General features: G+C 42.4%; 1 protein-coding gene across 14 annotated transcripts in view; it reads left to right on the forward strand.

The window, feature by feature from the left end:
* RABGAP1L (RAB GTPase activating protein 1 like) overlaps positions 1 to 14,757 on the forward strand; it is a 258,432-nt gene that overhangs the window by 220,489 nt on the left and 23,186 nt on the right. Inside the window, exon 1 of one of the 14 annotated variants that reach the window (XM_074598622.1) lies at positions 476 to 2,296. The exons of 12 other annotated variants lie outside the window; for them this stretch is intronic. In XM_074598622.1, the coding sequence (XP_074454723.1) occupies positions 2,186 to 2,296 (111 nt within the window). In that variant the 5' untranslated portion in view covers positions 476 to 2,185. Of the gene's footprint in view, positions 1 to 475; positions 2,297 to 14,757 lie in introns of those variants that run through there. One more of the 14 variants, XM_074598616.1, reaches the window with a different exon arrangement.

Here is a 14,757-nt window from a genome sequence, read left to right on the forward strand (position 1 = left end):
ACAGGAATGTTTGTTGTTACACCGCCTGCTCTCTCCCCTGCGCCCACACGACCGTTCAGGTGCCATGTCGGTCCCTTGGGAGCCCCCGAGCGGGTGCCAGCGGGACAGGGGGTGTGTGGGAAGGGACTTTCTTTACCTCTTACAACAGGTGCCTTTGTCAGCACATCTCAGAGGCGGCCGAGGAGGAGCCACACTCAGCCCGACCCTTTTAACTTCTGCTGCAAGGGAAAAAAAAACCCCACCCCAGAAGGCAATGAAAGCGAAGAGGAAGCGGTCACTGAAAGCATTTCGGAAAACCCAAGCGGAATTTAGCACAGCAGGTATGGTCTTTGTCCAGGTGACACGGAGAGCGATCTCGCCAGCTGGATATCGCTTCAGGATCGGAATCTGACATAACTCTGCTGTGGGAATTAATTGGAAAGAATTTCCAAGCCTTTGAAGAAAAATTTTTTAAAAATGCACTGTAGGCGCATTTCAAGGAAAAAATACTTTTCTTCCTTCTGCAAGGGTTAAGCATGATCAGAATCTGCTTTAGTCTCAGGGATTTAACCTCAAGTGCTGCATTTTTTGTTTGCCATAAGCCTATTAGAACTCTCTCTGTTTCCTAGCAATAACATGTAATTTCCCCCCCTATTTAAATGAAAGAGATGTTGGGTTTTTAATCCTGTACGCTACAGCTATTGCTCAAGTTTCCTATTCAAATGGAAATAGCACCTGGTGCTATTTAGATACCCGTGTAATCTTTGATAAAGGTACTCCAGGAGCACAGGAAAAAGAGAAAAGCAAGGTGGGTCTGACCCTGTTTATTCTGGAAAGCGAGAGTGTAAACATATGCTGCCGGCAACCCGCACTGGAAATTTCTACCAGATTTGCAGCATCCAGCACATGCTCTTTTTGGAGACAAATGCGCAGCTGAAACGATTTAAGTTTCTTGAGCAGGTATGATGTTTCACCAGGAAGAACAAAAGGCTTCCAGAGAAGATAAAAATGTAGTGGATGAGTCTAAGCAGAAGTGCCGATTTGGTCAGGAGGTTTATCTTGCCTGGCTCTCCTGAAAGGAGTTTCTTTTTGGGACATTCTGTTTATTTCGTCAAATCACTGATTATTTTCTGGATTTTCATTCGTAGTTTTGAGAATATTGATTCTTAGTGTTTTTTTCAGAGTTTTTTCCTTGTGCTGTTTTTTTTTTTCTGTGTCGGGTAGATGTTACAATAAAGGAATTGGAAAGTCAGGAGCAATTTGGAAGGCAGCTACGCTGTTTAGGACTCACAGACAAGAGATACCACATCACTTCTTGATTTAAAGCAAACCAGTCCCAGATTCAGGTTAAAAACCTTCTACTGTGGAAACTTTCAATTGCATAAATTGGTTTTATTTCGTTTGTGGAGGTGTGAGTTTATCCAAGGAAGAGCTTACAGCCTCCGTTGCATTTTGCATGACTGTTTTACCCTGTATTACGAATGGGTAACTGAAGGACTCTTTCTGGAAGGTTGTGACTTGATGCCATCATCTTCCTCCTAAAATCATAAAGCATCTACATGGCACAAGATGCAATTTGGATCTGCGTAAAAGAGAAAGCGAGTGTTTTTCAAGAGTTTAAAGGAGAGATTTAGAAACTCGTGGAAAATTTCAAGGAAGGTCTGAAAGAAATCATCATTACACCAATCTCTGTGAGTTTACAAATAAGGCAAAAGGGCCAATTTATCGGAAAGCGAGACTCTGCTAACAAGAATATCGGCTTTCCGTGGGAGAAAACCAGATATAAAGAATAAACAATTGCTACAAAGTTTTGAGAACAACAGAAGTGATTCCAATCCTGCTGTCAAGCACTGACGGATCTTTTCTTGCTTAATACTAATCTGGTTTGGCCACTGCTTTTTCATCTTCAGCCTCATATTGGAATTGAAACTGCTTCCCCAGCGTTCAGCAAACTCCAGCAAGTGCCTTTTGCACGTTGAGTGTTGGGAATGTGAGCAGGTGTTTCATATGTGCTTCCCATGACAACAAAAGGCACCTGAGAGGAAAACCCATCGGGGAGCTGATTTGCTGGGTCGTATTTTCTCTGGTGACACTCCTTCCTCATTAGCGTCCTCAGGTGGGTGTGAACAACCCACACAGAACTGAGCCAAGGTTCAGGCGTGGGTTGTCGGTCCGCTCTGGCTGCTAACGGCAGCTTGCCGGCAAAATGATGGAAGAAATCTCCATAACGGTGGCTTACGATGCCCATGTCTTTAGCCAGCTGTACGATGAAGACTTTCTGGCCAATCTGGTGGCAGTCAGCAAACCCAAATCTGTGGTAGGTGTTACTCTTGCTCCTTTGCCAGTAATGCTTAGGTTATACTCTTTCCAATAGTGAAGTCCTTCTGCTGAAAGCTATCTATTACTTATTTTCTCTTTTTGTTACATTTTCAGAAATTTGCTTTTGTGCATCGACAATGTTAAAATAACGTTTTACTTCAGAAGAGATAAGATTATTCAAATAATATCTTTCTGGGCTACTAAGTTTAGAAGATATTTGCTCAGTAGTATAATAGTTAAAGTAATATTTTTAAAATAATATTGAAACAATTGAAATAATAATTAAACTGGCAAATGACTGAACTTATCTAACCATGAAATCAGCGCTAAATGATCTAAACACAATGATGTGTTTTAGCATGTCAGTTAAAGATTTGGGCCAGATGCTCAATGTATGTCCAGGGTCTGGGATGTAGGTCACTGTCATCACTAAAACTAAGAGAACCTGTCCCTTGAATGGGAATGGTGATTTAACACTTTTATATGTTCTTATGAAATCAGCATAAATATCTGTTAAATTTTTTTAGTTAAACATCCACTTCCTTTTTTCATAAATAGCCTATATCTTTATGTAAATGGCATGTATAGCATGGGCATCTTCCTCCCTCATGGAGATCCCAGCACTTGGAGGGAGCTACGTTTTGACTCTGAAGTCTGGTGCCAGAATTCATCTTTGGTCTCAAATTCTACAGCCCATGTGCGAGCCAGTCCACCTAGGAGCAGTCAAAAGAAGTCTTTGAAAATAAAAACGCATCCATAGGGGTTGAGCTTAACTTGAAAGCAGATACAGTTAAAATTTCAGTCTAAATACATATCAGGCTAATTATTTAGCAACCAGTTAAGCATTCGCGTTTGCAGATTTTGGTCTGTACATGTGTTTGTATCCAGGTAGCTCATTAAGCTGTGACAAAGGGAGGTGTTCTCACCAAAATTTGCTTTGTTGGTATCTCGTGTAAAACCTCTTTACGCATATCTCCTGCTTGGGTTTTTCTGCCTGTCCTTGCTCCAGAAATCTCGGGTGTGTGAACTCGTCTCCTACAGACCTCCGGATCTAAAACAGAGTTCTGCCCAGTCCCTTATATTCTCGGGCCTTTTTCTCTCTCTGGCCTCCTCTATGCTAGAATTTACAAACTCTGTTAGAACAGTAAGCTAATAAATCTGGAAGTCCGGTGTACTCAAAACTGTGTACTTTAATATGACGTGGTTGGAAATCGGTCTCCAAGTAGGCTTTAATTAAACCAGCATATTAGGAGTTGCATACTTCTTCCACACTGGATATTTTTAAATATGTAGCGTATCTTAATTCATTGTCCAGCCACAATCTTTTCTCTTTTTTCGCCTTAGTGGATTGCTATGGCAGCATTGATTATTTGGACTGGTAGCCCCGAGTAGCATCTTTCCTGTGTTGCAGTAGGTCCAACAGGAGCCAGGCACGCACTGATGGGCTAGGAGAGGCCCTTCGGATGAGTCCCTCAGAGCAAAGGATGATGACAGTGGGGCTTCCTGATGCCTCCTGCCCTCAACTGCTTGCATGTTCTGGAGCCAGTACTGCAGCTGTTTAAAACCTTTGTGGCAAGAAAACGTTTCATGGATGGCTTGCCCTGTAATTTAAATCTTTGAAAAGTACTGCTTAACTGGGCTTGATGATGGCCTTTTAAATTCTGTATAGCTTCGGAGGAAAAGTAACAGACATTGCGCTATGTATCTCTTGATTCCTCCAGATCAGCTGCGAGTGGCTGGAGGAGAGAGTAACTGTTGTGAAGACCACTACCTTACAGCTCCACCTGATTTTTGCCACTCTGAAAATGTGATGAAATAACTTTTAAAAAAAAAAAATTCTCTATGAATGAACTACTTATCTCCTAGTAAACAGAGATACTTACGTGGAACAACCGTGGGAGGGAACAGTATCATTGTTACTATTATTTATAAGATCTTAATGATTGTCTTAGTGTACGCACATGTTCTTACCAACTCTTTTTTTTGTCCTTAATCAAAGAGTATTAACGCATTTCAGCGCATTATGTACTAGTAAATAAGTCAAGAAATGTGGTTTTTGCAGGGTTTACATTGGAAATACTTAGCTACTCTTTTAAATGGTTTTCAAGTGTATTAACTAAGCAAATAATGGTGCAAACAACCTGAGGAGGTTTAAGATGAAGCTTGATGGGATTATGATAGGATTAGACAGTGCGTGGGAGCCTGCACTACTACGGGATGAGACACGATGACTCAGAAAGTTTCTTTCAGTTCTCTGCTGCTATGTTTAACCGTGGGACAAACTGCCAGTTGGGATAAGTTGGGGCAAATCCTGTTGACTCTGTCCGGGTCATTTTACCAGATGGCAGAAAGGTATGTACAGTACATAAAGTAAAATTCTGCAGAAAGAATTTGCAGAGTTTTTGTTTATTTTGAGAGTTCGTGCTAATAGGACAGGAATTTTTGCAATCTGGGATTCATCTGTTTGTTTGCAAAATCTGGGTTTCATTTATTTTTAAAGGAAGAGAAAAGTTTAAAAAAAAAAAAAAAGTTCTTTAAAGGCTTTCATCCTGTTCCGCAGTTTGGATGCCGAGGATGGTATTGTTGTAGTTCCAGAAATCTTGCAACTAGTAACTCATAGTTAATTTGGGTTAAGCAATCGGTCAGGGTGCACGGGAGCCTCTCTTGCTCAGAGGGGAGAGGCACATGTTCCAACATGAAACGGCAAAGGGTTAGTTCCGAAACCAGGCCAGGCCCCGATGAAACCCGCTGTGGGTCGCTTGTGCTTCAGGTCAGCCCTGCGTAACCTTCTGACATGTCCGGTGCCGCGCAGGTAATGAACTTAATGAGGAAAATTGGAATTATCTGCTGTTCTCCAGGTCCCATCAATGGGAACACATGTCAATGGAAATGTGAATTTTTCATTGGAAAGCGTAGCAGGGGTTTTGTGGCATTGCTTTGATGCACTTAAATACCAGACAATTAAACAAGATGTAGATGATCGAGATAAGTTTTTGTTAAATGTGCTCCAAAGCAACACTGTATGATAGCAATCCTCCAACATATATTTTAATAAAATTAGTCATATTGCAGTGTGACCATGACACACGGTTGTTTTGCTGTGTGGTCTTGCTTTCAAGATTTCAAGTTATTCTGAAACTACTTCGCACAGACAGGCAAAGCAGCTTATAAAAGTAGACTGCTGTGTAGTTTGTGCAAGAATTGAGTAGCTTTACTCTAAAAAATTTCCATTCTCAACTTATTTGCAGAAAACTTGGACCCAAGGGGTTGTAAAAATGGTATACTAAGTGGTATAATCCTCTTAATCTGGAGTTGAAGGACATTCTTCTGGAAAGCTTCATTGTATTTTCATTTGCCTGCCTGCCTTGTTGTGTTTAGCTCTCTGTTCAAGCGAATTATCAGCCATTTCATAGAAGCAATTCATGGTTACCCACCGGCAGACTCTGCCGTGATGATTTCCAGGCTCTCGATTTCCCATCAAAGCCAGACTGAGGAGGTTCGCAGAGGGTGGGTGAACTGCAAAGTGGGTGGAAAAACTGAGCGGCCTGGCAGGAGCGCAGGGCATAGTGGTCGGTGGGTGAAAGTCTAACCGGCAGCTGGCTGAATGGTGGTTTGAGGGCTGATACTGTTTAACATCCTCAGGATGCGCCCTGCTTTTCAATGGCAAAAACTTGGTTTTCAAGTCATAAAAGCTTGAGGGTGAGCGCTGGGCACGCAGAAAGGTGGGTGTGCCATTCAGAGGAACCTCAGCAGGGGTGGGCTGAGAGGAACCTTCTGAGGTTCCAAAACCTCCCCGGGTTCCTCCCAGGGGAGGAATTAACTCCATTGTCTGTGCAGGATGGGGACCAAATGCCTGGATAGCATCAATGCAGAAAGAGTGTTAGGAGTCATGGTGGATGACAATTAATATGAGTGAGGCGCACGCCCCAGCGGTGAGGAAGGCTAGCTGTGCACCAGGCGGCGTTACCAAGAGCACAGCCACTATGTCAAGAGAAATGGTTATTCACTCCCGCCCAGCAGTTGTGAGGCTGCGTCTCACACACTGAATCCAGTCTTGAGCCCCCACAGAGAAAAGGATATTCACAACCTAGAGCGAGTCCACCAGAGGGACACTGGGAAGGCAGGGGCAGCCGCATGGGGCGAGGATGAAAGGGTTGGGACAGCTTAACTGGTAGAAGAAAAGGCTCAGAAGGGATCTAATTGCAGCCTCCTGCCACCTAAAAGAAGGTCCTAGAGAGGATGGAGCCAAACTCTTCTCAGAGGCATGCAGTGAGTGACAGGACAATAAGAAATGGTCACGATTTGCAGCAAAGCAAATTGTGGCTCAGATCAGGGAAATAAAGCAGTTCTGCCCAGGGAGGCCTGGCATCTCCATTCTTGGAGACTTTCATGAGCAGCACGCTCTGACTTTGTACCTCTCCCTACCTGAGCAGGAGGTTGGTCTATATGCCCACTGGAGAGCCCTTCCAATCTAATTTTTTCAATGAGTCTCTATTTCTGCCTCGTGTGGAGTCTTCCAGTGGGGAGGAGCTGGCAGCATTTGAGCCTTTGAAGACCGTCTTTCCCTGGGTGGCATTGCCGCTGGCGCGCTGCTGCTGTTGCTACTGCCAGAGGAGGAATAAGGGAGTTTGGGTGGTCGCTGTTACGAAAACTGGCTATTCCCAGCAGATACAATCCTCCGCTGCGCTCTTCCCTTCCCAGCAGAAGGAGGGATTCTGCTCTCAGAATGTCTCGCCTCCGTCTCTTCCTCCTCTGTGGGGCAGGAGCAGCCAGGTTCTGCCCTGATCCTCTCACTTTGTCTTTGCAGCGGCAATAATTTTCTTATATATGTGTATAACAAATAACAAATTATATTTGTTAAACAGGTGATCCAGAAAAACAAAAGCTCTAATAGTTCTCGTCTTTCCCTTCCCTTGATCGCTCAAGTCCCTTTTGTGATTCCAGGACCCAGCCACTCTTTAACTGTTTTGATTATCGGCAATTTTCTGTGTTCCACTCATACCTGTCATCTTTCTGGTTTCATTAGCTTTTCTGCAATTTCTTTTCCCAGTACAAATCTTCAATCTCCCAAAAAGTCAAATGAGCCATCTTTATATGGAATAGTAAAAATAACATGAAGTATCACCTGAACTTTTGTTTTTAGAAATTCTATATTTTTATTCCGCTTTAAGGAGTCAGTCCCACAATGTTATCTTCTTCCTCTGAAACTCTTCAAGATTTGAAGTTGGTGAAGGAAACTGCTCATATAAAGCTAATTAAATGGATTGTCTTATCAGACTATAGTTTGCTTACTAACTTATTTTAGATTTGAAAGTATAATAATACACATGAATATTAGCTTGGCTGCAATTTTTTTCTCATTAAGACTTGGTTGGCACCCTTGGATGTTAAAGCTAAACACATTAAAATAAAATCTCTTCCTTCCTTGGATTTCCCATGTTTTTAAGTCTTGAAGTTCCAGCATATTTAGGAAAACTGGCGCAGCTTCTGCGGTATGAAACACCCATACAACCCCTGTCGTCCATAGATCCCTGTAGGCCAGAGAGGAGGCAGTTTACCCACCACGGGGAAGCTCCTGGTCCCTCCTGCCACTAAACCCAGACTTGATTATGGAGCAGATGCTTGTCTGATAAAACTCGCAGAGTGCTTCTTTAACAGACACAACTCTAGCCCTAAATGTGGAACTGGTAAACAGTGAAGAAGCATATGTTTTATATTATGGTGATGTGTACCTGGCATATAATTTTATTCTTCTTCAGGCTTATTTGACCTTCATCACTCCTTTATTATTATATATGAAAATGGCTAATTGGTACTAAAATACCTTGGGCTATTTATTTTTATATTGCATCCCATTTGTTTTCTGCTGTCCTAAACCTTCAATGTGTGGCGCATTTTTGCTGGTTGATGTTATTGATGCAGAGTAGAACCTGTCAGAGGTGAAGCTGCAGCCTTTGGTGTGGGGGCGGAGGACGGTCACGGCCTTTGGCAGACGGGGAGGGCAGGGGCTGCTGGGTTGCACCCAGCCCTGGTCTTCGGTATTGCATCAGCGCATGTCGGTCTGATGGCTTTCCCGTTCCTGTTAAACACTCTGTGGTGCCATCCCAGCCTGACAGCATCACTGTGTAGCCCATGTTTGGCATCGAGGTTCAAGTGCATGGAAGCAAGAGACGTGGTTCATCCTGCCACTGGCTCACAGAGGTCAAGGCTAGGCAGATCTTCCTCTTTCAATGATCTAAGCTTCATCTCTCTCATCCAACTTCATTCCAGTAGCGTTTTTTGAAAACTAAAAACTCTCTTAAATGCTCTTCTGGAAAAGCATCCAGCTCTCATTTGAGTGTAACAGGAGGTGGGGAAGGTATCTTTTCCCATGGTAATCTGTTAATCTCTTGCTGTTCACAATGTTTCTGACTTCTCATTTAGATTCATTCTGGTTTCAGCTTCCCCTCTTGGATCTGGCATACATTTTTGTGACGAAGTACAGCATTCTGTACCATTACTTATTTTATCCCTGTGAAGGTACTTACATGCTGTGACCAGCTCGGCTGTCTGCGCTCTCTTGTACAAACGGAGGAGCCTGAGCTCTTAAACCTCCTGCTGAGAGGCATTTACACCCTGCGCAGAACAGTTCAGTGGCTCTACTCTGCATCCTCTTTTTTTTTTTTTTCTTTTTTTTTTTTTTCCCCCATCTGAATCTCCCAGGACCTACATGCATTATTCCAGTACGGGTCTCAGTGACAAGATCTCCTGCCTTTCTCTCCACACCAGTTTGTTCCCAGTCCCGCACCACAATGCATGGCCTCCTGAACAGTGCCAATGCAGCTGCTTGTGGGGCTGTGTTATGAATGGTGCTGTTACAATTAAAAAAATATAAAAAATTAAATGAGCGTATTTTTGAAGGGTTGTTTTGTTCAGCTTGCCACCAGGCAGTGAGGCGGGAGGGTGAGCTACGTCTTGCCCAGCCGATGGCAGGCTGCTTTCACAGCATCTGCCTCCCGTTCCCCCACCCGTGGTTCTTCCCAGAGAGCGCAAAAGTTTCTAAACTTTTGCAAAGGTCCAAATAGTGCTTCCCTGGGACTGATCCCATCTCTTCAAGGGGTTCAACCCAAGCTGGAGGTCTACTGCTCCGGGCTGCAGTAGAGTTAAGCCCTGCATACGTTTGGTCAGGAGTCCGTACAGTGATGCGTTGCATTTGGGTAAGCTATTTCCAGGAATTCAAATATATGTGTGCAATTTTCTGGTCCTTCTCTTGTTCTTTACTGCTGTTTCTATCCATGAGTCATCTGCAAATTTTATTAATGGGACTGTATTTTTCACTTCCAGTCCACTGATGTAATGTTTGATAGTGCTGGATCCTTTATGAGTCCCAGAAGGAACCCTTCAGGATGTCATTAACCCAAAATGAAAAATGTCATTGAATAATGATTCCCTTTAACAGCGGCTTTTTGACCCATTTCCTAAGCTTTTTAATTCATGCTTTATGGCTATTGGATACTCTTCTGGGGATTTTGTTTTGTTTTGTTTTTTAAAATAAATCTATCATGTGATAGTGAATCCAGTGCTAGAGAAGACTGTTACAACTATGAAGTTACTTTTATCAATCGAACCTGTATATAAAGAATAAAATGGGACCTACATTTTATAAAATTATGTCGCTGTGGAACCAGTTACATTCCTACTCTTGTTACCTGCTGGATCCTTATCAGCTCTGCAAGGTGTTTCTGTGGGTTTCTGGGTTTCAGCTAACCAGCCAAAGTCATCCAGATGGTTTGATTTTTTGGGTTCTTAAATATTGGTAATTCAGGATTTTCTTCTGGTCTAAGTCAATCTCTGCTGTTTTCAAGGATTTGCTTAAAAATGAACATCGGTGGACCAGAGATCTCATCTGCTAGTTCTGTCAGTACTTCTGCTCTGCGTAAAAACCTGCAGCCTGGTTTCTAACAGAGCAGAGCTGTTTTGCGGACAATTGAGTCGTCTGAATTATAATTATTTTCAAGCTCTAATTATTAATGCATATGAACAAAGCTTAGGAATCCTCTTGTTTTCAATATGCTCCAGAATCAAGTCCAGCCTAATGAAACTCAAGAAAGAATTCAAACTTTTTTTGTTCTACATCTAGTTTCAGTTATTGTTTTATTTGTTCCTCATTAATAACCTATATTATTTTCTGTTTCTTTTCATGTTTGAAAGCATTTCTTATTGCTGCCCTCTTATTGTCATTGGATCAAGGCAGAATTATTTAAGCAATGTCTCAAATAAACATTTTATAAATAAGAACAGAATCTTTGTGATTAAACATTCAAAAGCAGGACATTTCAGTATTCTGGAGCATCCTCATTTTCTTCTTAAAAAGAATTCCAGGAAAACCGATACAAGTTTTTCTGGGCACTTGAGAAACTCTGTTTCTGTCATTACAAGCCCATTTGAAATAAGTTTCTAGACGTTATTGGTCCATTAGGTCTTTAGTTTTTAATGACCTTGGACGTGTTGGATATCAGTGTGAACCTTTGCAATTAAAGAGCAGTTGATGAGTTAACTTTGTAAGGCCTTTTTTCAACATTTAAATGCAGAAATGGTTAAATTAGAATAAAGTAGCATTTACCTTATTTGTCTCCCCGCAGGTCAGGTGAGTGAGGTAAGATTGACACAGCCACTTCAAATCTGTTAGAGTCAGTAGACATCAAATTAAGATGAGAAAGTGAAGTGAAAATGGAAGACCTGAAGCTCCTGAATTCTAAGCCTTCAGCTTTCTTACCTCACTTGTCTTTTCTTGTAGATTGCCATTAATATAATACATCACACCTTAGTAAAGCTATGTATATAATCATAGCAAATGCAAAGTAAACATATTTATCCCTGTTCTGTCAGTGTCTCCATGATCAGTATGTTCGTCAACCTTGAAAGGAGTGCTAAAACTAGATGAAAAGGCAGTTAATCTCTTTACAGAAACCTAATTTCTTAGTTACTAGAAGATGGAATAGAAAGTTTGTGTAGGTGAATGTGTTAGTTAAAAATATTCTGTCTTCACTGTCTACAACAATTTTCACTTTTTTTGAACCCAGTTCTGAGAAGACTTTAGCATAAATTCACTGCCAAAGTTGGAAAATGTATTTCAGTGGGTTTTATCTTGTTCAGTTTGTGCTTTTCATGCACTATTCAATACGCACGTTTTTTTCTTTATTACTTCCTTCTAGCTGTGTCAACATGAACTTAGAAAAAGAAATACATTGGCTGGAGTGTTGGTTATGCTGATCACTGATGTTTTAAAGCTGTAGGCTTGTCTTTTGTGCTAAGAAAAATCCAGGTGGTTTGATTTCAGAGTAGCATCTCAGTTACGCCAAGACAAAGCTCCGTGTATATACAAAGCGTTGTAGTTTTGCTACAAGGTAGAGTCACCGAAGTCATGCCAAGTTAAGAAATCATGGCATTTGTTTGTCCTTTACCTAGGAGATCGCAGAATCTGAAGTGTGTAAGGAAGAACAAGCACACAGAGAATGTCCAGACTCAGGTTGAGCTTCCATAGCAGGTCAGGCATGCTGAATTCTGCTGTCCCAAGACTGAGGGTCTCCTCCTTTCCATAGGAAGAGGAATGGGACAGAAAGCTTGGAAAGAAAACTGGGCTTTCTTCTTTGCAGCTGTTGGTACCAGAGGGTGAAAACAGTGGGAGCTAGATGTTGATGCTTGGCTTCCTTTTCTGCAAAAAGTGGGTGTTTTCCCTTTCTAGGAGCCCTTTCTTTTGTGGGGCGCTCTCCTCAGCAGCAGCTCGGTTTTCCAGCTGAAGTTGGCAGCACGGACACATTCTGTCTTCCGCCTTCAGCCCCTCCTGCCTGATGCAGACTTCTTGCTTTGGTCAGTGCTCTTGGGATTTTCCCCGCTAGGTGATAAAGTGGAAGGTCTTGAGTTCATTGGTAATTGATTAGCCTGACAGGGTCTCAGCTAGACGTGATGGATGAGCGCAGGTCCCCACGCAGGTGAGGTGGCAAACGCAGCCGGTTTAAAACAGCAGAAGGTTTAAAACCCCAAAAGCAGCCTTATACATACAGGTTTGTGAATTGGTACGCCTGCTTTGTGTCTCGTGGGGCTGACGCGCGGTGCTGCTGTTCCTGTCCCGGGGATGCTCCCCAGCAGCCGCTGACACGCACACATTAATGGCTGACTAGTGCTTTTCAACTCTCCTGGCCTGCCCTTCCTCCAGCCGCCTGCCAGCCCCGCGCCAAGGCCTTCTGCAGCTACCACAGAGGTGGGAAGGTGCAAATATGGCAAAACCCGAAGCCTCATTTAAAGCTGTTGGGGAAACCTCAGCAGATGAAGGATTACAGAGATAACAGAGCAGGGCAAGGATTAGTTATTGCAGTCAAATGCTTCGGTGAGCGTTTCTCATATCTTGGAAGTTGGACACTGTCCCACTTGTATTTTCAAAATGCTGATTATTTAGCGTGTGGATTTATATAATTTATTTTTTATTTTGGGGTTTTAGCAGTAGCGTTTATGGAGCTGGGCAAGCAGAAAAAAGGCAAGGCTTTTGAGAAGATGTGGTAAAAGTTGTGTTAGTTGCTGAAATATAGATAAAAGTATTTCACATAACATCACATAACAGAAGTGATCGTAGAGTCCTGAATGTAAGTGTATGATGGTTCAGCTTTAATACAGAAAATGTATCTATTTTCTGCTAGTGGAGTAACACACTAAAAAGTAATTGCTCTTAGTAACTTGTGGATTTGAAATACTTGTAAAAGTAATGAGAAGTGTTTCAGCATCAAGCACCTCACCCCACATCAGAGAAGCCTGACTGTGAATTGAAACAGACTTGCAAATTTGAAGTGTGACAGCATTACAGTTTTCTTGGTACTGCAACAAAGAATTGATCGTGAATAATATTGACACATAGAACATGTGCTCAAAGAATACTGTGAGGTTCTTTACTGATGGGTATGGTTTACCGGGGCATACGGTCCAGAGTTCTGATCTAGCACCCATCCTCCATCTCAGGAAGTATAATTTTTGTTTTCGTCTTGTGCTGGGCACGGAGTGTGACAGGAGACAAGACATGGCTTGATAACTCAGCACAGTCAGGACAGGCAACTGGTTTCGCCAGTCTCGTGGCAGGTTTCGGAAGATGTATTCAGCCAGGGGTTTATTATCTGGAAGCTGTGGACTCTGTGGACTAAATGTGTTCAATGGGACAGGCTTTACAACCTTGATAACACAATATTTTGAACCTGGTTACTGACCAGTTGCTAGCCTTGTGTTGGCAATTTTCCCTTATTGCATGATAGTGAGCTAGGACTGTGTTAGTTTCAGCATCCTATAAACGAGGTCGGAAAGAGACCCCTAAGACAGCTAAGCTACTTTCTGTATTGGGAATGGGTTGGTTTTTTGCTGAGTGATGCAAGAAAATCACTGGGGACTTTTTCCTGAATTTCTGATTGTGTTGTCACAGGGATGGTGGTGAAGACCTCACTTGTCTTCCCGCTCACCCTTCTCTTCTATTGCTGTGATGTGCCAAGAAGTACAAGCAAAGCTCTAAAATTGTTGCGGGCAGATCTAAATCAGAGTGAATGATGTCCCTCAAAATGGAGAGAGCCAAGGGTCTGATTTTTGCATAGTCACCGAGGATTCAGCACCAAATGCTGAATACCAAGAGGTGTATGTGTGTAAGGCAGACAAAACCTCTTGGAACTGTTACGTTATGAGGTACAAACCAAAGAATAAATTCTGCAATAGAAAAACCGCTGCTGTTCGTAACAACTGTGTTTTACAGAGCAGGGCGCTCAGAGTGTCAGTTCCCTGTTACCTGATCCTCATCTGTGGCCTCAGGATATATAGGTAGTTTCATTTAGCCTATGTGGTCTTTTGTAGCAGAGATGTCATTGTTCAGGCACTTGTTAAGTTATGCCAGGTAATAAAAATGGCCTGGACCCAGATATTTTTCATCTAGAGTGTTTCAAATATTGGTATCCTTAACAACAATATTCCTATTGACCAGAGCCAATTTAAATGCAAAACGAGTGCTTGCTGACAAAGTGGATATAGCTGTTTCCTTTCACGGCGTGCACCTCAATGCTAAAGCCCTTATCTGTACGTGAGAGGAAGCACTTTTTGTCTGGGTGAGCTGCCTGACATCAGCTGCAAGTATATCAAATAATCAGCCATTTCCAAGCACTGTTTTTGAGCCACTCAGGGCGTCTCTTTTTTTTTTTGCTAAAACAAATAGAGTTGAAGTGGATAATAAGCCCTCCATATCTCAAAGTGAAAATGAATTTTTGAATGCTGAAAACCAATTTGGGGATCTGAAAAGGAGTGTTTTGAAGAAGCTCTGCCACAAGGCAGAACACGCTTTCCTTGAGCCCTTATGTTTAAAATGCAGATTCCCCTGCAGTCAATATATGTGCCTCTCAAACACAAGCACTGTGGTGAGTGCTAAAGTACATGCCGCTGTTTAGAGCTACAGTTCAGGGA

Source organism: Larus michahellis, chromosome 8 (genome assembly GCF_964199755.1).
Source record: "Larus michahellis chromosome 8, bLarMic1.1, whole genome shotgun sequence".
In the NCBI taxonomy this organism is placed as follows: Eukaryota; Metazoa; Chordata; class Aves; order Charadriiformes; family Laridae; genus Larus; species Larus michahellis.